The sequence below is a fragment of the Simochromis diagramma genome, unplaced genomic scaffold, assembly GCF_900408965.1.
Source record: "Simochromis diagramma unplaced genomic scaffold, fSimDia1.1 OVJJ01000531.1, whole genome shotgun sequence".
Lineage (NCBI taxonomy): Eukaryota > Metazoa > Chordata > Actinopteri > Cichliformes > Cichlidae > Simochromis > Simochromis diagramma.
In genome coordinates this window covers 417,683-445,322 of record NW_024387353.1, presented here as the reverse complement: position 1 = coordinate 445,322, position 27,640 = coordinate 417,683, and the positions used below count along the sequence as shown (strand labels likewise).

General features: G+C 41.0%; 1 protein-coding gene and 1 long non-coding RNA gene across 3 annotated transcripts in view; both read left to right on the top strand.

The window, feature by feature from the left end:
- The window catches only part of exoc6b (exocyst complex component 6B), a 125,364-nt gene extending 102,897 nt beyond the window's left edge, over window positions 1–22,467 (top strand). For both annotated transcript variants that reach the window (XM_040007141.1, XM_040007142.1), the window contains 2 exons: window positions 14,951–15,063; window positions 18,432–22,467. In XM_040007141.1, the coding sequence (XP_039863075.1) occupies window positions 14,951–15,063; window positions 18,432–18,558 (240 nt within the window). In that variant the 3' untranslated portion in view covers window positions 18,559–22,467. The remainder of the gene's footprint in view (window positions 1–14,950; window positions 15,064–18,431) is intronic.
- Window positions 15,070–18,183, top strand: LOC120718588. The gene is made up of 2 exons (XR_005692519.1): window positions 15,070–16,648; window positions 16,706–18,183. It is a non-coding gene; the product is annotated as an uncharacterized LOC120718588 (long non-coding RNA).
- Window positions 22,468–27,640: the final 5,173 nt, after the last annotated feature.

Genomic DNA, 27,640 nt, shown 5'->3' with positions numbered 1-27,640 from the left:
TTTATGTCTTTTTTTTTTTCCCTCCACATTGAAACTCTGACATCACAACACTATGATTGGACAGTGGTTGTTGATCCCGGACCAACATGATGATGATGCAGGAACAATATCAACATGGGGATAATCAGTGTCTCGGTGCAATCCTTTGCTTGTCTCGATTTCTGTCACTTCTGTTGCATTTTATTCAGCTTCTTCTGTGTTTTGTGTGCCTTTGCAGCAGTTTTCTGTTCACTGGTCTGAAATTACATCAGGACATGTCTGAACTGCAACCCTTTACTGACTGGCTTTTCTGTCTGCGCATGAAAGGTTTTTTTGTTTGTTTTTTCTTTTTAAACAGTAGCTGGCTTTCCACAGCCATGGTTTTGCTTTTACTCCCAAGAACAAAGACCATCAGCCTTAATACTCTGAGCCACAGCCTGCTGAGCCTCAGGAAGTAGAACAGTTTGTCTACCAATCTGAATCTTGGTGATTTCTTGTGGTGTCTTCGGGCAAGATACTGAACCCCAAGCTTCCCCCAATGCATCCATTCCTCGTTTCCTCTAATGTAGATCCCTCTTGTTCATTCATTCCTTACCTCACCCCACCACTCCTGCTCGCCCTCCTTCTCCAGCCTGCTGGCTCACTGACCCAATAATGATTCTAGAAGGTTGTTTACGTTAACAATTTGTGTAATATACCTTAAAGTAAACATTATTTTTACCAGCTAATGACGGAAATGATTCAGTGAGTGGCTGAAATGCTGCAAGCACTAAGAAATGTTCTCGATTGCAAGCCACACACCCAGAGTTTAATGCTTCTGAACTTTCAGAAAGTACCATCCCCCTGAGCAGACCTTTATCCCTGCAGTGGAAGCACAGTGAGTCCATTCAGAGGGTTCTCGTCACTGGTAAAGGCTTGTGCAGTAAAAAAGCAGCTTGTAGCATGACCAGGAAACAAAAAACTGCATTTCACAGTCATCCTCAACAGATCAGAGTATGTTTAGGAGCCAAAATCATATCTGGAAATGACCCACTGCTGTGTTTGTCTTTGTAGTGAGTATAAGGTTATAAAACATTACTGAAACTGGTCTAAAAGAAACAGCTGTCTGAACAAACAGCGTGTTTAATGGTGAATTAAAAACATTTAATTCTGGTCACATTTTTCCCAGTACTTGTGACTCTGTGACACAAATACAGCAGTTGCATCATTCATGTGGTTTCTTTTATTTTTTTATTATTGTAAAAATAATTTTTGTGTCTCCTTAAAAAAGAAAAACCTAAACATTGAATTCATTAACCTAAAAAACAAAGGCTTTTTTAAGGCTTGAGAAATTCTGAGACATTCAAAGTAATTTAAGTAGTTTACCCAAAAGCCCCTGGCATTAATATCACCAAGCAGGTTTGCTGAACCATCAACACTCATTATGTTTTGCAACTGGGATCCCCAGAGCCAATGCACTGTTTCCTTTCTGCCTTCCTAGTGACGAAATGGGAAAATGTAGATTAGGGCCGTTCCACCCAACTAAAAGCAGTATCAGGGAGTAGTATGTGAAGATGTGAGTTTTCCTCAAGGTGCCCCACATCCTGCACCTTCCAATGTTGATATAAAGAGTTTCCCGTTGAATTTCATTAATTCAAGAAAATATCCATGTTTGTTCATCAAACAGCATGAAATGACAGGTAACTGTAGAGATTTCTTTCCAATAAAGGGAACAGGCTTACTGCCTTTCACCGTAGGCACCAATCGTGCTTTGTGACCCGTTTCTATGTCAGTGTTTAAAACAACAACAATCGGTGATTAGTTTTAGACACTGAACCCAGCCCGATTTGCATGCGTTTCGGATGATATGATCTAGATCAGGGAGTGCGGATTAGCCCATAACATTGCAAATCAACTTGTTGTTGATGTTAACAACAATTCCTTTGTGTTAATGTTTATCCGGGGCCTCGACCAAACCACGAAACCAAGCAGTTAGCATCCAAATCCCTAATCACTGACGGTTTTTTTTCCCCTTCAATTTTGATTATTGTGCAGTTGATGTTAAATTTCATTCAAAGTGACATGAAAAAAGAAGATCTTAAAAACCTCATTTTGCCTCCAGCTGTAAGAACCCTGGTTACCAATAGTAACCCACTTGCAGCTTCTCACTAGGCTGCTAGTTTGGTTAGTGTCCGAAAAGTGGAAAATTCGTGGATTGATATTCCTCGTCATCAACTGCTTCCAGTCCAAGCATTCATTTACTTATATGAGTGTTGTAAGTGTGCTAACATGAGCAGGCTGATAAAAAAAATACTTGTGTACATCAATCTTCTGTAAAATAAGCAGGTCAGAAAATCAATTTTATCCATTTGCTGCGGCTTCTGTTTATTATTCATTTACTGGCAAGAGCCAGGAATGGGTCACTGACCAAATTTAAACCATATTCTATCTGAATATCAGTCAGATTCAAATCCTCCTGTATGGCATACATCTAGCATGATTAAAGTGCTTTTGAGCAAGCTTCTCTAGCACACTTCTGGCGTCTCTGTGTGCGTGTGGGGGAAGCATAAGATAGCTTCCCTCAGGGAGCGATAACGTATCAGGATTTTATCTGCACTTTGCTTCGTGCACATGGCGAGCAGTCGACCTGCAGTGGATTAATGAAGTGCAGTGCGCACAGCGAAGCAGTATCACAGCGGAGGTTGTGCTGCGTTGTGGTCACTGGCAGCAGCGTGCTGCGGCTGTGGAAACGAAGCAGCAGGCAGATGTACAAAGATACAAGCTTTTGGTTTTAATTTAACTCCTGGCCCTGCAGTAAGAAAGTGAAATTAGTTCCCTGTTGCGAAGCGATAAACATCCAAGTGTGCTTCATTCCATTCATAGCTCGAGATTGAGCGATAGTGTTCGAGCTGGAGGGTACGGGGTTATGTGTAAGCAGTGATGGAGGGCCTTTCACATGCTGACATGAAGTTAGAAACAAATGTTGGTTGAATACGACAACAAAAAAGAAACCAAGAGGAAGAAGTTTCTGTTTGGCACTTAAAAAAGTAAAAGTGGAGGTGCTAGTAGCTAGTCAGTATAACCTCTGCATATGACCTTTGACTTCTTACTTACAGAAGTCAAGAGCTGACTTAAGGGTTTTCCTGCAGATTGTCAGTGGGACTCTGTGGCAGATAAGATTGAGCACGCTGGTGTCTAAGCGGACTTTCTCACACTGGATGGGACATTGGTGCTAAAATCGTCAATAGATTTTCTCCCTGCAGCTTCTCACAGCTGCTTTTGTCTGTTTCAAATTATTTCAATGAAATCTTCTGGGGGCTTTAGGATTGTTTTTCAGACAAAACAACCAAATGAAGGACATCACCCTGGGCTCTGACGAATCAGAAGAAGCATTTTTTCTCCAAAATGATAATGAAAGTATATTATTTCCAGACTAAAAAAACCCAACCACGGCAGGATATTTGTATGTTTGTTGTTACATGGTTTGAATGTAAAACCTTTTATGTGTTTTTGATGATAGATCATTATTCACTTTAAAGCAAAAGAACAAAAAAAAAAAAGGCTTCCAGCCATATTGGCTTCACAAATGTGATCATTTAGTGCTGTAATGCAGAACTGCCAGACTCCCAATCTATGGGTCATATGCAGGCTTATTTCAAGTCTGCCAAACTAATAAACCCACTGCACAAATGACAACTCTAAACGTATGTTTCTTTTAGTGTAAATAATCACGTTTTAAAATGTTCACGTTTAATGAACCATCCATTCACAAAACAGCCTAAGAGTTGTCTTAAGGTTTTAACCCTTAACAGCCTACTAGGAGTAACCCTTGAAGTGGTTTCTGTCATATTTCAGGCCTAGAATAAAACTAATGGGTTTGTGCTAGACGTTGGTGAGGGGGGGTCTCTGCCTGTTCAGGTACCCTTGGAAAAACCTGGAAACTATTCTAATGCTCTTCAAACCATATCTTTATTGATATATACAGAGGTCTCAAAACACGTCATTAACGTTACTGGGGAGGTCGTCAAATGTTGTGTGCATGGTGTAAAGAGTTAAACACTTGGACTGGGACTTCTTTCAGGTTCATGAATTTAATCTCTCATTCTGGAGGCTTCGTCGTGTCTAAAGATTGCTGAGCCCCTGTGATAGTAATGACCCACACCTCAATTCACACCATGTGGGTCGCACGAGCCATCACAACGTTATTACAGGGTGGGGTTGATGACTCTCACCTTCAAAGGGACAACTGGCCTATTAATGCAGGTAATGCTGCTTTATATCCGGAAGTCGGATGCCGGAGCTGAGAGTGACATCACTCCCGATTTGAGCACATTCCAGTAATACAACACTAAAAGCAAGGATTTGTTCTCCTCTTAGCAAGGTCACACACGTGACACAATAAAGAATTGTGCTTCATAATAAAAATGCTAAATGTAAAATCATTATAACAAAAAATACACAAAAGCAAGTTTAAGAAGATGAGGTTTGAGCTTGTTTGTATTTAGAAGAGGAAGAAAGTTTAAGAGTCTGGAGGCTGCTGCTGCAAAAGCTCTGCTTCCTTTAGTTCTCAGCCTCGTAGCTGCACGGCCAGCAGACCCTGATCTGATCACATGACCTTGTGGAATTAGCAACAGTGTGACATGAGAGTAACTTCGAAGCGACGCTCTGAATAACCTGCAAACGTTCTAGTGAGTTTGCTTAAACAAATGAACGATGGATTACAATAAATGCATGAATAACAATCTGCAGTTCAGAGGGAGACACAGTGGCACTTAACTTGGGAGTATTTCTTAAGTGGCAAAAACAAGAAACAACCAGAGATTGAACATGAGGATCGGTGCAAGCGTCACCAACAGTCAACCCAAAGGTTTCTGATCATGTGCATTGCTACCATCTCGGATTGTGGGGTCCGTGGGACCGCTTCCAAATTTCTGCTCCACATCTCACCTTTAACCTTAAAATCTGGTGCAGAGTGGAAGCCAAAAATATGGATTGTGTCAGGAAGAAAGCAAGGAGCTGAAGGATGACAGACAGCTGCTGTTGTTTTTCATGCTGAAGGTAAAAACTGCTTTCTCAGACAGGACGACCACCGTGACGGGCAGGTGTCGAGATGCTCCCTCATTATTTTCCGGCTCAAATAGCCAGCATGTCCTCGCCTCCTTTTTCTCTTCTGTCTGACCTTAAACATACTCCGGACGCACAGACCTAACTGACAGGTGTGGGGGTGGTCTTTGTGTGCTGATGGTGACCTTTGAACTTTTAAGTGAAAAGAGGACTTAGCGATGAAGCTGGTGATGGACAGGTGTCAAAGGAAACGATTTAGCCTTGGAACAATTTGAAGCATTTTCTCTGCTTTGCTAACCTTTGACCTTTTAATCTGCTGAAAGTAAAATGTTAGATAACAAAAATCTTTCACTTTCTCCCACAAGCAGATAAGAGAGAGAGATTATATAGTGCTGTGAAAACGTAATTAGTTTGTTAATAATCAAATTGTTTTGGAAAGCTTAGTTTAATTTCACTAGCCACACTCAGGCCTACTTATTGCCCGAACTGTTGAATCAAGAAATTACTTAAGTAGAGCCTGTCTGATAAAGTGAAGCACGCTAAAAGATCGCAACACATCATGCCATGACCTAGAAAAACCAAAAGCCATTTTTAAGGCTTTGGGCCTCCAATGAACCACAGTGAGAGAAATTATCCACAAATGGAGAAAACGTGGAACAGTGGTGAACCTTCCCAGAAGTGACTGACCTACCAAAATAAGGTCAGCGTTCACAATTCAACAATAAGAAAGAGTCTGGGAAAAAATGGCGTCCGTGGGAGAAAACCTCTGCTATTTAAAAAGAACACAGGTCCTCTCACATTTGCCAGAAAACATCTTGATGATCCAAAAGAATTTTGGACAAATATTCTGTGGACAAGTTGTTGGAAAATTTGAGTCTAATCTAGTTTAATTCTAATGTAAAACCAACGCAGCATTTCACAGATTGAACATCATACCAACAGTCAAACATGGTGGTGGTACTGTGATGGTCTGGGGCTGGTTTGTTGAATCAGGATGACGTGCTGTATTTGATAAAACCATGAATTCTGCTCTGCACCAGAAAATCCTCAAGAAAAAGGTTCAACTATTAGTTTTTGTCCTGAAGCTCAAAGACACAAACTAATAGTTTAACCTTGGGTTATGCAGGAGGAACACACCAGCAAGTCCACCTCTGAAAGGCTCAAACAATTCAAATTAAGGAAAGGCCTAGTCCAAGACTAAAGTTTGACATCACAGTCATGCTCAAAAACCCTCCAATGTCTCTGAATTGAATGAAGAGTGGACCAAAATTCCTCACGGTGATGAGTCGAAGGAAAAAACAGTTATCACAAATGCTTGATTGCTGTTCTTGCTGCAAAGGGTGGCACAACCAGTCATTTGGTTTAGAGAGCAAGTAGGTTTGGATACCTATTTCTCCTTTATAAATGTAAACATCATTTAAAAACTGCATCTTGTATTTACTTGGGTTATCTTTGTAGATTATTAAAATGTGTTTGATCTGAAACACGTGTGACAAATATGCAAAGAGATATGAAATCTGGAAGAGACTAAATACTTTTTCCCAGCACTGTACGTGCAGCCTGGATGCTAATTCCACTTTATTCCTGTAACAGGGATCTCAACAGTGCCGCTCTTGCTTTTAACAGCACTTCACTGGGAATAAAGACAAGAGTGATCTCACATTGGGTGACTGACGCACGACGGATGAAGGCGGTAGATTTGGATTGTGGAGATGGACGGTGCCAAAAGGGCTGCTTTTCTTGATAAAAGCCTGGTGCACTTTCCCTGCTTTTAGCAACCTTTGACCTCTCGCCTGTCAAATTTTGAGGGGCACAGACAGCTAATAGAGCTGTGAGACGAGTGTACAGGGAGAGGGAGTAAGAGCACTGGAGCTTAAAGAGCAAGGGATGAAAAGTTAGAAAGCGTTACTTATTATCCAAGATGGTGCATTTTTATTCATTTTCCTCTCCCGTGTAAAGATGAATGATACTAAGTTCACACCGCTGGGTCACAAATTTGTTTTCTTCATAGCCGAAACATTACATAATCACAACCTAACTGTGTGTGTGTGAGTGTAAACATGATGAATTCTGGGTGACCCTGACGTTTGGCCATTAGCAACGGGAACACGGCAATTCCCCAACGGTCCCAAACAAATAAATCCTGCCCGCAGCCGGAATAACCATTAACAAGTCTGCTAAACACTGAAGAAGAGGAGGGGGAGGAGGGGGAAGAGGGGAGCGTAGACAAATCTGCGGATGGTGAGGGGAATCGAGGAAAGATGTAAAGGGGGGAGTGTATGGGTCAAGTTAACTTGGGAGAAAGGGAGAAGGGAAAAGATGGGGATGGATGTGAGGAAGTTGAAGTAGCAAGTGAAAAGCTTGAGGAGGTAGAGAGGGCTGAAAGAAGGGGAGGAGAACACAGGGAGAGTGATGGGGAGAGTAAAAAGGTGGGTGAAGAATGGAAGTTGGGTTAAATGAGGAGGATGGAAGAGATGGAAGTGACAAAAGCTGGTGAGGACACGAAAAAGGAGGGATAACGAGGGAAAGAAAGGATGGAGTTTGTAGAAACAGAGAGAGAGAGAGAAAGGGGGAGGGGTGGAGAAAGAGGGAGGGAAGGGGGTTTGTGGGTGAGGGATTACGAGAAGTAAAAGAAGCCCATTAGCGGAGAAGAAATGAGAGAAAACAAACAAGAAATGTGAGGGCAACACATCACTGTTATTCTGCCCACCCCCCCAGAAGAATAAGAGGAAGCAATAATCTGTGTGTGTGTGAGGAGACAGCAGCGATAGCGTGGGGGAGGTCACAGCGAGGTGAGAGAGGGAGAGCGAGACGGAGAGAGAAGTTCAGCTAGAGGTGAAGCGAGAGACCTGCCGTTTTCTGTGTGTGTGTTTCGGGTGAATCAAGGGTCAGGTGTGTGTGTGTGTGTGTGTGAAGGACCTGCTGGCTCGCGTGTGGCTGGGTTTTGTTTTTTTTGTTTTTTGGACAGCCCACGCTCCCCCCCCCCCCCCCCCCCCCCCATACACACTTTTTTTTTTTCTCCGTCTCTTTTCCATTTTCATCAGTCTTATCTGCCTCCTCCTCCTGCTGTCCTCCCTTCTTGTTGAACTTCTCCTACTGTTCGTGCCCTCCACTCCTCACTCCTGTGTCACCCCCCTAATCGATGTTTGGGTTAGACTTTTTTTTTCCTTGGTGCAAATTTGCAAAGAAAAGTGACGTATAAATAAAGTTTGTCATCCAAACTGAGGTTCACTCATAAACTTTCCCTGCTGCCCTGATTTCTCCCTTTTCTTAATTTTTATCCCTTTTGTCGCACATTACTGCTCTTAATTTTACTCAGATCAGCACCTGAGGTACCAAAGTTGAAGACAAATAGCCGTAATTTTACGTGTGCACCCAAATGCTGCCCTTCCTCACATGAGATGTTTTGCCCAAAAAAAAGTCACAGCTGTTAATGTTACGATGAAGCTAAAGGTTTGTTTTTGCAGCAGTTTTTTTCCATCTTGTCTGTGACGCTCCCCATACAAATTTTTTCTGTTGCATTTAAAAGAATACGAGTGGAAAACTAGCAGACTGAAAAATGAAGATTGAGTTTTACTTTTATAGCACCAGATAACAACAACTATAGTTGCCTCAAGGTGCTTTATATTTTAAGAAAAAGACACTAAAATAATAGAAAGAAAACCCCAACAGTAAGATGAGTCCCTATGAGCAAGCACTTGGTGATAGTAGGAAGGAAAAACTCCCCTTTAACAGGAAGAAACCTGCGGCTTGGGGAGGGTCTTTACCTTACAGTATACATTTGCCAACTAGCCCACAGTGTCATTGCTTTTAGGTTGATCCCTCATCATGTCAGGTTTCAAACACACCAGCATGGCTGCAGTAAAAACCCTGAACTCAAAGTTTGAAGGGTTGAAGGGACTTTGCTAACCAATGTGGGATCTTGTGTATGGTCTGTGGTCCTGTTCTTCTCTCCTTCCTAGTCTTTGTCCTCCTCACTGCATTTTTCTTTCTCTTGTCCTCTGCAATCCTCATGCCTAACGGGAAATTTTGTGCAGGTTTATTTTCCTTTTATCTCTGATACAAAAAAAGAAAGTGGGTGGGAGAAGAAAGCAAGAGATAAAAGAAGACTGATGCGCAGAGCATGATTGCAGAGTGAAGACAGTGATTTGCTGTCAGATAAAATAAAAAAACTCACGAATCTCAGCCAGCAGCTTATCCATCTATGGATGCATGGTGGCGTGTGTCTTCTTTGCTGTGTGTGTGTGTGTGGGGGGGGCGTTACTTCCTGTAAACAGGCAGCTAAAGTATGTGTTTATCCCACATGCTTTTACCTTGTATGTTCCTCAGAAACAAGTACAGATGTGCTGTGTCTTTGAGCACAAAGCCCATCCTCCAACACCTTCAACAATAACTTTGAACGCAAAAAAAAAGCCTTTTAAACATCTGCGTTAAAGTGAAGAATAGTGCGCATGTGGTCCCCACAAATACAGACGTACAAGCAGTGCAGACATACATACACAAAGCAAGGTGCGTGTGCACAAATAACTTCCTGCACACAAGCAGATGGAAACATCCTGACAAACAATATTATATAATACTGAGACAGTTTATGTGAACACTGTGCACACACTTGTATCGGCACCTAATCATCAAATAATATTTGTGCTTTAACCGCCCTCACTTGTGTGTGTGTGTGTGTGTGTGTGTGTGTGTGTGTGTGTGTGTGTGTGTGTGTGTGTGTGTGTGTTTGTGTTTGTTTATATGGGAGGATTAGCAGGTCAAACCTCGGCCGTGCAAGGGTGAACTCGGGGACAAAGTAGAGAGAGCTGAGCGCAGAAGTGAAAAGGCCAGAGGGTGGAAGGAAAGGAGCAGAAAGCAGTGATAGGAGACAGTGGGAGGGGGTCAAAGGAGGGAGGAAAGGAAGGGGGGGGGGAGTCCAACGGAATCACTTGTCTTGCGAAGCCAGGTTGAACCATTTGAGAAAATATTTAGGATGTTTCCTGTTTTCAGGAATAACTCTGAAGAGGTGAAGTCAGGTAGAAGCCATGACCTTTAAAAAAAATACAGATAAGGATGCAGCTTCAAGGACTACTTTCACTTACATATGACGTGAAATAATAATAATAATAACTTTTTTATGGCATTTTCAAAGCACAGTGACAAAGTGCTTCATATTTTGATAAAGTCTCACGTTCTATGGCACAAAATAAAGGGGAACACTTAAAGAAAGGCTAATCAATAAAACAGACAAATCATATACCTGACAGGCTGTGGAAGAGAATAAATATTTATATTAAAACAATCAGTTTTGGTGGTTAGTTCAGACTGGTATGACTTCTTGGTACCTGCTGGTGGGCAACTCCTCCTGATCCAGTTAGTTTATAGCTGTTTAATAGCTCGGTGGCACACCCAGGCATGTTAAAGTTAAAGCAAAACTTCAATTTGTGCTCACAAAATTCACTATAATTTAATAATAATAATAATAAAGCAAATGTGTTTCGCTTTAGTTTGTCAGGTTGGTCATCACAGCCCGCCTCATGATGTTTTGGTGTATTTCTTGATTCACTCTCAAGGTGTTTACACGATTGTGAGCTTCATAAAGTGCTGTCAGCTTTTCTGGTCTGTACTTCTAAAAAAAAATATGCTCCATTAAAAATAATTAGGAAAACAAAGTAATAATGAAACCGAAAAAAAACCCGGAGTGTTTTTAAATAACAAAAACTGAACTGAACCTGCTCTGGAAATAAAGGTGGCGTGAATTCAAAATAAAACAAAAGCAATGCTTAATTGGAAAGTAAATAAAGTGTAATAACTCAGTAATCCCACAGCAGTCTTCAAATTCTGGGTCTTTATGAAAGGAAACTTCCACGTGTCTAAAGCACGAGCGGCTGTGGCTCAGGAGGCAGAGAGGCTCGTCCAGTAATTGGAAAATCACTGATTCAATCCAGTCCGTATGTTGAAGTGTCCTTGGCCAAGATAGTTTTAAGTCTGTGTGTCAAAGATAAAGCGCTGTATGAATGCATGTGGAATCGTGGCTTATGGTGGTCTGTAAGGCCATCTATTTTACTACTGACTGAAGCAGGCACTGTTCAGCTGGTCTTGTCTGTATTGGTTTGATTGTATGAGTTCAGTTCCCAGATGAAGAAGTAACTGAACACCCAGTAAATTCTTGTTTCATTTGGGCCGTTTTATCACATCGCAGAGATGTAGCAACTTGTTACATCATCCACTCACATTTTTGAGTCAGCAAGTTCATCGACTGGTCTGGTGTTAAATACTGTACAGACTTGTCCAAGACAGGTCAGTCAGAGTGTTGTAATGTTTAGAAGTTGCTGACCACGAATGCTCTGCAGTTACACGAGTTATTTTATTAATGTACAACAGCAGTTACCTGTCGATTCAAAGGTGTTACAACACCACCAGTCCCTTACCAGGGCCACGCCCCTTTCCTTCTCAGTCAGCGATGTTAAAGAACGAGTGGTGATGTAAATAGATGTCAGTAGCTCAGTGTGGTTCTGCAGGACTTTGATACAGACGAGGATTGTTGACGATTGTCGGTTATGTCAGCTATGCCCGCTCTGCACAGGCATGGAGATGCTAGCCTGGAGAAAGCCACAGTGTACTGCTGTTAGCACTGTTTATATTAGCAACACAAGCTGCTAGCTAGTCTGACACGGTGCCGTGTCTGCACCGCAGCAGCCATCAATACTTAGGTGTGTTTGGATTGCGTGGGCAAGAATCTAAGACCTATTTCTTCCTGACCACCTCCTCTTTGTCTGGGTGGACACCAAGGCGTTCCCAAACCAGCCCAGAGACATAAACTCTGCAGCATCTTGGGTCTGCTCCAGGGCTTTTTGTAGGACAGAGTCTGGAGAGATCCAGAGAGTTTGACAGCCTCGGGTTCTTTGATATCTTTCTTAAATCCACTGTCCTGCTGCAGGAGGCTGCTGCCATCGAGGAGTGCATGGGGGGAAGGGTTCTAAGTCTCCAGCAGAGGTTAGCTAGGCAGTTCATGTCAAAAATAACAAACAGCAGCGCTATGTGAAGTCACCGCACAGTTCAGTGGTACAAAACCAAGTTGCTAAGTGTGTGAATCTAATGGAGTTAAACTCAGTGGAAGACTGAAAGCACATCCATGATAGCTCGACATTCTGATTATACAAACACAAAAATGCGTGTTGGATTGAATAAATAGTGTCTCTCTGACTTGAGTATAAAGAAGAATTAAGAAAAGATAAAGGACCCTCCAGGGAACTTGTAAAAATCAATCCTATGTGCAATAGGGACTAACTGGATGATTAACGATTCCATGCACAGTTTTCGTAAACGTCAGGACCATAGTTATAGATGTGAACGCTGAGAAAGCAGCTGTACAAGCCAGTGACTTTCACAGATTTTTCACTTCACTTAATTTCTCTCGTGTCCTCTGTCATCCGTTCTGTTTTCCCCGGTCGCCTGCCGGGGCACCTTCATCAGCTAACTCCGGTCTATCCCCTTCTCTTAGTCTTATCTATCCATCTTCATCTGCCCTTCCTTTACCCTCTCCCTCTTTCTGTAAGCGCTGTTATCCATTCCTCTCCATCTGTGTCTCCTTCCATCTTTACTCTCCCTCATTTTCTCTCCCCCTTTCCTCACATGTGGTTTTGCTCTCCATCCCTCTGTACTCCATTCCTCCACCTCCTCCTCTTCTTCTCTCATCCCTTGCTCACATATGGTTTCTCTCTCTGGATCTGTGTTTGGTGTTACCCAGAGTTCACTGGGGCTCCTGCTCATATGTGTGTGTGTTTTACAGACAGAGATAGAGAGACGGCGTGTGTGAATGTCTGCAGGCTTACGGGTCTGCCTGCCTGGGCCTGTTTCTCTCTCTGTGTGTGTGTGTGTGTGTGTGTGTGTGTGTGTGTGTGTGTGTGTGTGTGTGTGTGTGTGTGTGTGTGTGTGTGTGTTAGGTAGAGTTCAGCAGGGCAGCGGCAGGTTATGCAACTGTTTGAAATGTGGGTCATTCCGAAGAAGACTCAACCTCTCCAGCTGGTTGCTTTTCTTTCCTTTCCCTTGACCCGTTTGGCGTTTACTTTCTTGGCGTTGTTGCTTTTATTTACCTAAATGTAAAAATGTCTCCATGTGGGGAACTTAAAGGCTTCTTGAGACGATTTGGTCATTTTTTTTAAGTGCTGAAAACATAAACATCCGCATTAAGTTGGCACAAGCTGCAAGTGCCAGAACTTAATACTATTTCCTTTGGAGTTACCCGGACTTCACAAGTGGTTACTCATATAACATGCGGACTGATCTTCATCACAAGTGGCACTTGTAAGCAAGCATAATCTGACTAAAGCAGTAACCCACAAACAAATGTGCTTTTAATGTTCTTATTAATCACACTGAGTAATAACTCACAGTGCAGTCTGGACGCAAACAGCAACATCATGAGGTTTCCTGTGGCAACTAAAGGGAGCTGGACGGCAGCGGGAATTTTTGACCATTTCTCTGTTGGTCTCTTCGGTTCATCGCGGTTTTTGAGCAGTCTTCAGAGGGGTGTACTACCCAGCGAGATTAACTCAATTCAATTCAATTCAATTTTATTTATATAGCGCCAAATCACAACATAAGTCGCCTCAAGGCGCTTCATAGATACAGAGAAAAAAACCCAACAATCATATGACCCCCTATGAGCAAGCACTTTGGCAACAGTGGGAAGGAAAAACTCCCTTAACGGGTTCACCGTCATCTGTGGGGTTCTAGGTTTTGTTGAACCAGAACAGAGGAGCTCCAAACATGATTTCACCAGCATGGTGGAATCATGGGATGAGGTTTTAGTGTGCTAATGTGGAGTTAGTGTGCAGTGCTCTTTTTTTTACTCTTTAGATTTTTTTCGCTAAATGTGAGAGGAATGTGAAGGAGGCAGAAATTTTGTACTCAAAACTGTGTTCATAAGTTTTACAGCTTTTCCTGCTAATAAAGACCTCACCTTATAGCTGTTCATATGCCATGAATAATTATACATAATAATACATAAATCATTAAATGAAAGACATTTAATTATTTATGTTTTCAACTTATAGTTTCTTCTATAGAAATTAGTTTTCTAGTAAAGATTCAATAACAATAGAACTTACTGTGATATAACAAAAACATTTTATAATTACAGGACAGTCGGGGCAGCATAGAGCAGCATTTCTACATTATGTAGAAAAACAGAGGCGTACTGTTGAAACTGCACTTCTTTTTCATATATTAACACTTCCCAGGTATTTAATATGTCTTAATAATCTGTAATCTTTACACTGACACCAAGGGGAATTTCACTGATCCAACCCACTACTTTAAATGAAATCGACACCTCTGAGCTTTGTAAAGTTTTTGAAAGTTGCGATTGAGACGTGATCGCACCTGCCAGCCTTTTTCAAGGAGAGCACAGTTGGTGTGATTTTTACAGCGAGCTGCACCTCTTATTACTTACACTCCCAATCTTGCATTTCTGAGCATACCTTAGGAATCACTCATGTCTATACTAACCTAGTGGCATAGATGCGACAGCAAGGTCGTGATGAACGTGATTATCACTGCTGTGAGTGAGGGGGTGGTGTGGGGGTGCCAAGCTGAGCAAAGAAGGCCAGAAAAGCTGTGATAAATGTGGTTATGGAAGAGCCACACATCTGTTCACAAGACAAACTTTTGGCTCTGAATCCATCTGAGTACATCGTGGTTGTATAAAACACCACATATTTATCTTCAGAGCTGCTACAGGTTCATGTTTCCCTGGTTTTTGAAGTGGGCGCCAGCTGTTACACAACATGTTGGTGGGTTAGTGAGTGAATCAGTGATCTGCTGGTGTTTATTTCATCACTGCTTAATGGATCATTTATCATCTCCAAAATCTGAGATCTTCCTATGAGTAAAACAGAAACACTCCCTAAATCTCACGTTCTTCCTCTGACTTTTTTTCTAGTTACTGGATTTGTTCACCCAGTGGGATTGGTCAACCTACCTGGCTGATTACGGCAAACCCACCTGCAAATACCTGAGAGTCAACCCACACACTGCACTGGCACTGCTGGAGAAGTGAGTAGTGATTCATCATTCTGGGATTCACACATTTCTGTTAATCTATTGTTCTGTTGCCTCATTTTTTGGATGACTCAAATCCTTGTTTTGCCATTAACTGACCAAACAGTTTCTGATTCCAGCTTCTTAAATGTGAGAGTTTCCTTGTTTTCTCAGCTTTATACTACTGTTAATTTCATGTTAATTAATCTCACAAAAAAAGTTGAAGCCCTCACTTTAAGTTTTATGAATTTTCATAAACTTCTTTCTATTGATAAAATGTCAACATTTTCATTGGTTCCCCCCCACACATAAAAATTTAAACCCTGCCTGGCTCAAATTTGGCTGATTTCCTTATCAAGGTCTGCATCACATCCAGCATGTTTGCAGTTGTAGATCAGTGGAGGTCCCACTCTGAGCTTGAGCGCTTGTGATGTGTGCTGGATCCCCTTCAGTGTGCCCAGCACAGTTTTATTTTAGGGGAGAGGATTAAGTTTCTTGGAGCCAAATCTGGATTGTGCCTCAGACAACTCCATGTTCTACAACAGTCTGATCCAATTGTTTATTTTATATATTTATTTATTTATTTATTTATTTATTTTTGTAGTTCGCAAACCTAAAAGTGTCTAAAAAGAAAGAAAAATAATTTCTGACCCTGTACCCCCAACATCAGGCTTGGACATTTTGGACTCTTCCATTGAGATTCATTTGTGGTCTTTCATAGTGAAATCTAGTTCTCACAACCAGCCCTTGTCCTTGATATATAAGTATTAAAGTCAGGTTGATTTTACACAGAAGTTGATGTTTGTCCGGTTACAGATGTACATGTGTTGGGAATGGGATCAGACAGCAGTGAAAGTTGCACAAGGAGATGACCTGGAAGGGCAAACTGTTGATTTTGCCCCCTTCCTGATTTCTTAGGTGGATGTTTTTGTTTGCATTTTTGTAACACTTACATTTTTCAGATCATCAAACAAATGTCAACATTAGGCAAAGATAACCCATTACAAAAATACAAAATGCAGTTTTTAAATGATGATTTCATATATTAAGGAAAAAATTCTATCCAGATCTACCTGACCCTGTTTGAATACGTCAACTTTGAGCACCCACATGTTTTGGAAAGCTGAGTTTAGTGTCACACACCCACGCCGAATTACTGCAAGAACTGTTGAAAAGAGAAATCACTTGAATAGAACCTGTCTGACGAAGTGAATTGTATTAAAAGATGTCAAACACCAACACATCATGCCATGACGATCTAAAGAAACAGCTGAAAAACAAAGTCATTGATGTCTGTTAGTCTGGAAAGGGATACAAAGCTACTTCAAGGCTTTGGGATTTCAGGGAATGATGGTGAACCTTCCCAAGAACACAACGACGACTCATCCATGAGATCACAAAAGAACCCAGAGCAACGTCTAAAGAACTGCATGATTCAACAATCAGAAAGAGACTGGAGGAAAGTTCCAAAGAGAAAATCACTGCACATAAAGAGTCGTCTCACATTTGCCAAAAAACAAGACTTTTGAGAAAGTATTCTGTGGACTGACGAGACAAACTTTTTGTAAGGTTTGAGTCCGGTTACGTGTGGTGTAACACAGTATTTCATAAACAGACCATCATACCAGCAGTCATACATGGTGGTGGTACTGTGAAGGTCTGGGGCTGCTTTGCTGCTTCAGGACATTTTGCTGTAATTGATGGAACCACGATGTCTGCTTGATGTACCAGAACATCCTAAAGGAGAATGTCCAACCATCCAGTTTGTGTCCTGAATCTCAGGCTCACGTGGGTTATGCAATAGAACAAGGATCCAAAACACATCAGCGAGTCCACCTCTGAGAGGCTCAAACAAAATGAAGAAGAGGCCCGGTCAAAGTTTGGACTTACGTGAGATTTAGATGCTTTGCTGTGACTTAAAACAGGATGTTCATACTCAAACTCCCTCGATCTTTCTGAATTAAAACAATTCTGCAATGAAGAGTGGACCAAAATTCCTCCACAGAGAAGAGACGCATTGACAATTAACACAAATGCTTGATTGTGCTGGCCCTGGCAGCAACAACTCTAGTCAGTTATTAGATTTAGGGGAACAATGACTTTCTCACAACCCATGTAGGTTTGGATAACGTTTTCCTTTAATAAACTAAATCATCATTTAAAATTGCATTTTGCATTTACTGTGGTTATCTTCTCTAATGACCTGAAATATTCAAGTATGACAAACATGCAATATAAATTGGAAATGAGGAAGTGGGCAAAAACAATGTATGTTAATGGATGGGTTTTGGGTTTGTGGGTTATGCAGAGCTCCTTTAATGAGAAAGCCAACATCAGATCAGTGGAAATCCAGCAGCATTCCTACATCAAATCTCATTTGAACTTTTGAACTTCATCCACCTTTTCCTCCATCTGCTCTTTTCTGTCTCCTGTCCTCCTTCATGTTCTTGACAGGTTGTTTAAGCCGTGAGTATCATCTGTGTGTGTGTGTGTGAGAGAGAGAGATGCTTGTTTGAGGCATGTACTTACACCAAGATCAGTACTCGGGTTTACTAAAGCTGTTTACCTTCTTCCTTTTAAAAAAGGGTGTGTGCAATCTCACCTTCCGTATTACTCACTCTCACACATCCTGAGAACATAAACTCATGTCGTGATGATACTGATGTTTATCGCCATGGCTGTTAACCATAGGATGTTATCGCTACAACACCACCCGCATCCTGTATCTGTGTACCATCAGTGTAGGGCCTGATCATAGAGCCCGAGCTGATATGAAAATAGGGAAGATAACCACACACACAACCTGCATGAACTCAAAAAGTTATAATCTGACTTTGTGGATCACCGCCTCTGAAAGCTTTCACACAGAAACCTGAAAGTAAATACACACTTTTAAGACTTGAGGCAAGAAACAACAACAAAAACAAAAAATACACACGCACAAAGTCATATGTTCTCATTCATTCTGCGGCAGAGCACCTTAATTAGGGACAGCCTTTTCTCTTCAGATAGCCAGGCCTGGTGGTCTCTCTTTGCCCATGAGGAAGCACCCTACTGGGGTTAGTCTGGTCTGCTGGGCCCCCGAACTTCCTGGAGGTCCGTAACGCTCCAGTGTTCAGCTAAAAAAAAAAAAAATACATGCCGAGATACACATGTGACAATGAAGGTTTTTTCTTCTCAAATAGGCGACCTTAGCAGGGATGTGTGCTTGTTCTGAGCATGCTCGTAAACTTGTGTTTTCCTGATTGCATGAAGTGAATATTGATCCTTTTTTGTCCCTGACTGATTTCTTTAAAATCTTTTTTATTTCTGCTTGGCTCTTCTTTCCTCCCTGTTTATTCCTTCCCCCCCCCCCCCGAACCCACCCACAATCCCATCTCCAGGATGAAGGAGACGAGCAGGAAGAACAACGTCTTCGCCCAGTTCAGGAAGACAGACAGAGACAGGCAGAAGCTCATCGACACCATCATCAAGCAGCTACGCAACCTCATCGCGCAGCACCACACCTAAAGCAAGCCGCACGATTGGCCAACAACCCCACGAGGCTGGTGTATGCACCTTAAGTTAAAAAAAAAAAAAAAACCTTCAAAAAGCAACAACAAATTAGGCAGTCTAAAACTGGAAAAAGCACACTGGATGATATGCTTGCAGTCTGATTAGTGTTAGTGGTTACATTTTGGCTGAAGACAACCATGTAAGAAACTGTCCAGAGTAGCATGTTAGCTGGAAGGACATCCTTTTAAAAGCAATGTTGTACATCCTGAAAGTTCAGTTTTAATCCAGCCATCTGGATCTGGTTAGATAACCATACAGGCTTCTCAAAATGTAATTCCGTGTCCACACGTCCTACCGACTTATAAACAGAAGTCTGGTGCCATGTTATATTTTTCTTTAGTACAGAAAAAGATCAAAACGAACAACAAACTCATCTTTCTAAAACGGTTTACTCATCTATTAGAGCCATTTGCGATAAATGGCAGAAACCTGCTGAGCCTTGTGTTTTTTAAAAGTTCAATAATATTTCCCACTGATTTCCACCAATGATCGCCTCAGTAATTAGAAAAGGTGTCAGGAGGTCTTTAGTTACCAAACGATAGATTAATAGATTAATAGATTGTTGGTTTTGGTCTTTCATGGTATTCGTTGATGAGGAGGAAATCTAGAAGCCCGTCGGCTATTACCTGACGATTTTGGCTTCAAGCTTAATGTTTTTGGGACTTCTGTTGTAGCTCTTCGATATCTGGGCCAAGGCTTCCTGTTCTCTGCCCCAGGCATTGTTTGCAGTCCAACAATTAAGGCTTAATTGTCTTCAGACTGTTTGGTCAGTAGAAACAGAAACCAGAAAACTTCGATCCATCTATTTTCTGCAGCTTATCCAGAATCGGTCATGTGGGCTGCGGTCTAAGCAGAGACACCCAGACCTCCCTCTCCTCAGCCAGCTCCTCCAGCTCTTCTTGGCGGACACTTCCGTGTTCCCAAGCTGAGAAACAAACTCTCCCTCCTATCAGATAGCTCAACCATCTCAACTGGCTCCTTTCATTGTAGAGGAGTGTAGTTGAATGACCGAGCTCCTCAATCTGTCTCTAAGGGAGAGCGCAGACAGCCTTTGGAGGGAGCTCATTTCTGCATGATCGCCTCCTTTCTGACATTTTCCGCAGCTCAAGGCAGCAGATGAAAGTAGGAATAGAGACTGAACAGTAAATTCACAGCTTTGATTTTACAGTTTCAGAAAAGTTATGGTACCGATATCTTCTCCTAACACAAAGTATATTCACAAGTTTGTTTTCTGGCTCTGTAACCCCAGTTAGAGAGAACTAGTGTATTTTCTTTGGCTCTGCCTTAAACCACACGATGTTCAAGAAAAAAATCTACATCATCACCAACTTCTGCCTTTAACTGGACCTGATGTTCTTCAGCCTGGAAGGATTCTGACTTTGGTCTCTTTAGGAGCACAAGTGATAATGAAATTGATCATTTCTTTTTTTATCATGCAGCTAAAAGGAAAAAAATGTAACATTACAAATAATTCTACACATGCTGTTATCCACTGCTCTCAGATCAAATGCTCTCCGTCATCTTTGAAGCTTGAAAAATACGTTTCCAGTTGCTGGATGGTTGCTATCGATCCATTTGTGGGTCTGCTTAGTGGGAATGAGAGTTAATTTTGGCTTAAAAGTTTTGTAAGGGAATTGTGTACAAGAAATGTTGAAACAGGTTGTATTTTTGTGCTCAATTCCATTTTCCCCTTCAGTCCTTCTCAGACTGAGCCGGGCCGGTTAAGCCACCCATCCTCACCCAGCCTTTAATGTCTTCCGCATCACTCTCCATCACTGTGACGTGATAACAACGCATTGAATGTACATCACAGAGGGCCGCCTCCCATGGCTGAATGTCTTTCTGTTTTTTTTAAGGTTGTGAAAAAGCTGGAAAAGCACTGAAAACAAAAACAAGATATTAGTGAAAATGAACAGAATGTTACTGCCTTTATCTTCTAACAAAAGGGGGGATATTGGCGCAGCTTGGTAACCCATTTCCCCTCTTACTATATACAACCTGCAGACACTTGAAACTTGATTTGGCAACCTTATTTCCTTTGGTAGCACAGTGCATGTTGGGGGATTTAAAGGTGTGTGTGTGTGTGTGTGTGTGTGTGTGTGTGTGTGTGTGTGTGTGTGTGTGTGTGTGTGTGTGTGTGTGTGTGAGGGATGGTGGTGAGGTCTCCCAACATGGCAACCCATTCCCTCTACCTTTTAAGTGAAACTTGATTTGGAATGGAAGGGACATGGCTTGGGTGTTTTCTTTGTTGTAATGTATTACAAAAACTAGGTCTTAACAAGGGCGGCGGGGGGGGGATGCTTCAACATTTCAACTTGCTATAAAACGTGTAGTTTGCTTGCCACGTGGTTTGGAAAGATTTGTATATAAACCGCTGTAGACAGATGTGTGTCTTCCATGAACATGCCAAGCTCTGTGTGAGTGTGTGCAGTGAGGCTACTTTTACACACAAGCTTAAATAATTGAAGCACAATACTTAATTCCTTTCACACTAGATCGACTTTGAAACTAACGGGGGTCTTTTCACTCTTTGTATAACTTTTCTTTCTTGAACTCGGGTGCAATAATGACCTTGCAGCAGGTGTGCGTTAATCATATAGGGATTATAAATAGGGATTTATAAAGGGAATGCTAACCTGGTGTGGGTGGGTGTCTGAAGGGAAAAAGTGTCTTCCTTCCCATGCTCATGAGTGTGTTGTTTCTCTTGTGCATGGCAGCACTGTGCTTTTTTTTTTTTTTTTTTTAAATAGTTTTTTTTTTTTTTTTTTCAGTTTTTTGATTCATTATTAGCTGTGCATCTTTTTTTTTGGGGGGGGGGGGGGTTGTTTTTGTTGTTGTTTGTTTGTTTGTTTTTTTAGAAAGGGAACGAGGCCGTCGTTATTGAATGTGCCTTTTGCTGTATTTTGTTGTTTTTCCTGCCAATAAAGCAGCCGTCCTCAGCCGTGGTGATTGGACTCTGGAAACACTTCATTCTTCACAAAAAAAAAATTAACTCAAAATCTGCAAAATTTCCTTTTTTTTCCCAGGCTGCGTTTGCTCTGTTTTCTTTTCTGCTATATTATTTATGATGCTGTTTTGAAGCTTTTATGTTAATACCCTGGACTTGCACAGTTTATTATGATCACAGTGAAGACTGCTTTGCATTTTTCTAAACAACTGAAGGCTATTTTCTTTTATTTAAGACAGCTGGGCATCTGCTACATTCACAAAAACTACCTTTTATTATAAAAAAGATTTTCTCACAACTATAAGAGATCTGCAAAACATTTCTCAGTATTCCTAATAATTAATTATTAGGATGCTACTATGTTGGGTTTTTTGGAGTCACATAGCTCTTTTTTTTTCCAGCTACTAGGTGGAGTGCTAAACCAACAGCTAATGCTAGCCAGCATTAGACAAAGAGATAAATAATGCTAAATAACAGAGTAATAAAAGGTTTCACTCAAACTGAAATGTTACAGCACACAGCAGGTCATAATATATGTCAGATAATTTAATTGAAAATACACCAGAAAGCACAAACACCTTGGAGAGGTGCAGTTTAGTCATTCAGATTATCTGAGGTCAAGCCTAGCTAATCTAAGTATGATGGTCAGTTTATATTGTTTAAGACATAATAAATACATTTTTGTGTTAGTGCCACTGTCCCCGTTTTAATTTACTAAAAACTGTATTGGTATCCAGAGTCCACGCACTGCAGATGTTGTTGCTAATTTGTTTTTTGGTTTTTTTGTAAAGCAGATGTTGTTATTGAGACACTGTACACGCTGTTGTATTAAACCACTAATGAATGAAACAAAATACTAATAAAATTATGACAAATGCCAACAGGTGAATATGGAATAAATGAAAAACTGTTGAACATTTTGTTTGCTGAAGTTTCTTTTGTCGCTTGAAGCTACATAATCATTTACCCCTTAGATGTAAAAAGGCTGATGGGGGTATTACAATGCAACAATCTCCGACTCTACAGGCTTTTTGGACGAACTTCCAGGACAAAGCCTCTTTTGAAAAAGGAATGCAAATCTTAAGCTCTGCTGCCAAGTTTCATCTGAACATCTGAAATAATGTCATTTGGACTGATGACACCAAAGTCCAAAGTACAGATATCTGGCCATCATGCACAGCACCACGTTTGAGGAAAACCAGATACCTCATACCAGCTGTCAAGCAGGGTGGTGGAGGTGTGATCATTTGGACTTTGTTTTCAGCCATGGGGTTTGGCACCTTGCTGTCATTGAGTCAGCCATAAACTCCTCTGTATACTGAAATATTCTAGACTCAAATTTGAAGCCGTCTGTCTGACAGCTAAAGCATGGCCTGAGCTAAGTCATGCAACAGCATAAGCAGAGCAACAAATCTATAGCAGAGTGACTGAAAAAGAAGAAACCTGATGGAAATGCTGCGGTGGGACATTCAGAGAGCTGTGCATAAATGAATGAACCTTAATGAACTGATGTGGTGGTGTAAAGAAGAGTGGACCAAAATCATGGGGTAAAGCACTGTATCAGTACCATTTGTCTTAGCCAGTGCACATCTGCTCAGAAACATTTAATTATCATTAAAAAACAAAATTCTGGTTATTAACATGGATGATTTAAATGTGAATTATAACATTAGCAATATAAGAATTATACAGTCTATGGTGTTAAATGATTCAGATAAATATTTTCATAAAAGGAAAAAGGAACAAAAACCAGAAAAAAGAACTGCTGAATAGACACAAAATCCCAAAACAGATCCACAGGAATTCATGAGATAGTCATGACCTCTCATTTCCTGATTCATTGTATGTTCCTGGTTGTGCGACCCCTGGTAGTAAGAACTGCAATTTGTGATAACTAGCAATGAGTCTTTCACATCAGTGTGGAGGAACCGTCCCACTCTTTGCAGAATTCTTTTAACTCACGTACACAGGAAAGTTTTTCAGCATGAACAGCCAGACTTAAATCCAGAACAACAAACAACCTCCAAAACCTGATGCATAACCCAAGTGAACCTGACCTTAAGAGCGTGAACTGATAGTCAGACATTCTCCTTCAGGATTTTCTGGTAGAGAGCAGAATTCATGGTTTCATCAATTACAGCAAGTTGTCCTGAAGCAGCAAAGCAGCCTCAAACCATCCCACCATGTTTGACTGCTGGTTTTATGTTCTGTTTATGAAATGCTGTTTTAGTTTATTGCAGATGTAACGGGTCTCAAACCTTACAAAAAGTTCCAGTTTTGCCTCATCAGTCCACTGAATATTTTCCCAAAAGTTTTTTTGCTAAAGGTTAGTCGAGACTTTGTGTTCTTCTTGGCCAACAGTGGTTCTCCTTGAGCTCTCTCATCGATGTCATTTTTGCAGTCTGTTTCTGATTGTTGACCTCAGTAATTAGTTACTAATTACTTTTTTAAGTAACTTGACCAACACTGGTGGTGAGTGAAATCACTGTAGATGAACCGGATGGCTTGTTTTTGCTGAATTCTTTTAATTCATGCACACAGGAAGGTTTTTCAGCATGAATGTCCTGTTAAAGTAATGCCTGAACAACAAACAACCTCCAAAAGCTGCTGCATAACCCAAGTGAGCCTGACCTTCAGAGCATGGTCTGATGGTTGGACAGTCTCCTTCAGCATTTTCTGATTTTTTCAGGATTAATTATGATTTCATTTTCAGTTGTTTGATTACATTTAGGGGTGAAAAAGACATCTGTGTTGAAATAAAATATAACAGCTGCAACATCTGTTAAAAACTTGTTTACTTGGTTGCCATGGTGATGCTGACTGCTTTTTCTGAAAAATGTACGTACTTATAATACAAAACGACTTCCTATTGAAATGCATTACTCACAAATTATTGCTCACTGACATAGACTTCTTATTGCGACTCGGTCAGGACAACAAACGCACTGCTGACAGTTGCAAAATTTCAGGCCCCACCGCAGCCAGTTATCAACCTATTTTTGGCATCCTCCTGTTACACCAACCCTCTGCATGTCCTCCTTCACCACAACCACGAACCACCTCTGTGCTCTCCTCTGCTGCCTGGCAGCTCCATCTTCACCATCCACTATCCGTCTTCTGCACATGTCCGAACCATGTCAAACTGAGCAGTCCCTCTGATGTGCTCGTTTCTAATCCTGACCATTCTAGGCACTCGAAATTAAAATCTTAACATGTTAACAAGTCTTTTTGTCAGTGCCACTGTCTCAGGCGGCACTGTATTAAAACCTGATGTGTCTCTGAGGTGAAAATCGCCGCTTGTGCTCAAGAACACTTCAGTAAATCATGATCAGTGCACACCGTTTAATTTTGTATCTACACATACAAGTTAAAACTTACTTTAAGGCAATGGTTCTGCTGGAGGTTTTCCTTCCCACTGTCGCCAAAGCACTTGCTCACAGTGGGTCATATGATTGTTGAGGTTTTCTCTGTATCCTTTGTATTACAGTAGGCCTTGAGGCAACTGTTGTTGTGATTTGCTGCTGTATAAATAATTGAGTTGAACTGAATTAAATAGGACCAAAACAAGAAAATAACGGACATAAACAAGATTGAGAAATGTAGCTGTTTTCTTGCACACATGCAAATCTTTCCAAATATCACCATCATCACTTGTAAAAATGCTGAAAATGCTTTTATGATTTTTTTGGTAACCTTCACTAAGATCATGTGATCATGTGTGTGTTCAGTATTTTAAGTCCATCTCTGGTTTTAAGATGGGCAGAAGCAGAAAACTGTCCTGTGATCTGATCAATCAATATTTCGGGCTAAAGGGAAGAGACAGAACATCTGCTAGTCAACACATAGCTCAAAAGCCAGCACATGTCACTGTGTGGCAGCACATTAGTGCACGTGGCATTGGTAAATTGGTACTGACATCCAGGCATCCTTTTCAGGAACTTCTTGCTTATTTCAGGAAGACTATGCTAAACCGGATTCTGCACTTGATCCAGCAGTAGTTAAAGAGTTTGAGCTCACTCGCTGAAAACGTTTTAGATCAGGAGCCTGTGAACCACAGAGCAGCTGAAATCCTTTCTTCAGCCAGCTTCAGTGCTTGGTCTCCTGAGGTCCAAAGTGCTTACATTGTTGTTAGCTTAACAGGTGGTGCAGCAGCACATCATCTCTGTGTTGTTTTCAATCAAATATAGATTAGACATCATTTGCAAATCATTGCATTCTGTGTTTATTCACATTTTTCCAGAGCATGAACTTCTTGAACACTCCTCAGCTGCACGTACAGTGTTTTTCGAAAAGTTCCTCCTTTTCATCCTTCCCGCTCTGTGACTTCTTAACCGTTCCTAACCAAAATAACAAAGAGGCAGCTTCTGTTTTTTCTAATGAAATTTGCAGATTTTTGCATTGAGTCAGTCAGCCTTTGTTTTATGAGCTCACAGTAGCTGACTCTCCAGATTTTAGTTCCTGTCTCTGGTTCCTTGTAGCAGCGTTCTTTGGGTCACTGTTTGGTTCCCAAGTGTTGAAACACAGATGGCTATGAGCAAAAGTGCTGATTTGAAGCTTCTTCCAGTTATATTTGCACATCACACATACTCCCTGTCTACCTGTATGGCTTATCTTAATGTGCATCTACTCTACTGGAGATCAGTTCTTTCATTCAGAAAGGCTTTGAGTGTCAGAAAAGTTATCATTATTATTATTTGCAGTGGAATTTTTCATTATGTCCGTATATATTGTTACCTACACTCAAGTAAAACTGATGCTCTTTTCCTGCAATACCCTGCTCATCATTATTATCATGCAGCAGAAACACAGACCTGCCGTCCAAGAGGAGCTCCAGTAGAACAACTGGGAGAACAAGCTGGAAGTAGGTCACTTAATAGCACTCAGAATATGCTATAAGAATGTAAAATGTTAGTTTTGCAGTTTAATTGTTGGGAAATCAACTGTGATCCACAGGCTGAAACGTTTGAATGGCTAACATTAAATACTCTGTGTTTTATAATGACTTTTTAATGAAGATGTTCATGTTTACGTATGTGGGACATGCATTATTTTGGTATCAGGAATCGTGTAACTCTACTGGTACTGATAGCGACTACTAAATTCCCAGTACTGTGACATCCCTACTCTGCACTTCACAGCAAATGAATTATTTCTCATTTAATTCCACAAGAAATGGTCCAACAGTCAAAATGTCCAGTTCAAAGGTCAATCTGCTTGGGGAAGTGATGCCGACTAGCTATGGCTGCCAGTTGTCAATCAAAGTGGCCACTAAATGTTGTAATGAAGGGGGAATCTAATCAGAACTCTTTATTCTTTGTGCTGTTTAATGCTGCAAAATTGGGCATTTTTAGCACGGGAGGCTTTATGGCTATCGTAGCCTCAAGCAGTCACTGGAAGAACTGCAGCTTTTTCAGCCCTGGTTCACTTGGTTTGAAAACGTGAACGACCCTGATCTCTAATATAAGCAATTTTAGACTACATAGCTTTTCTAAGGCTAAAAAATCTCCCAATGATGTGAATGGATGAACTGAGCCTCCACGTTAAGAAGAATATCTTTAACTGGATTAGTGTGTGGTATTTTGTTGAGACTATCAAGACAGCATTGCTGAATTTACTTGGTTCAATCTCATATGTTATTGTAAAGCTATAATAATAAATGTCTAGTTTTGCTCCACTGTTGTAAAAAATCCAACAAATCCTTGCTTCCTGAAGTTCGGTCTGGTAAAATAAATTCCTGTGCCAGTCCATCTATAAAACCTTTTCAGTAATCCTGCTAACACGATGTTTTCTCACAGATTGTAAGATCCATCCAAAAAAGGGTTTTGTTTGGGTTTAGCTTTGAAAAACGGCAAGAAATATTATCCTTAAAGAGAAGGAAACAGAATAAGTGAAGAAATGGACAGGCTTGTGCAATCAGTGTCTTTTTCTGCAGGGCATGCACTAAACCTTGCAAGAGTGTCTGATAATAGTGCAAACTCAAGTGTGTGCGTGAGAGTGTGTGTTATCTCATTAATACTCCTCTGACAGTGGTTTGTCTCAGATTCATGTGGTCTGGCAAGTGTGAGAAGAAGCAGATCTTTTCCTCAAACG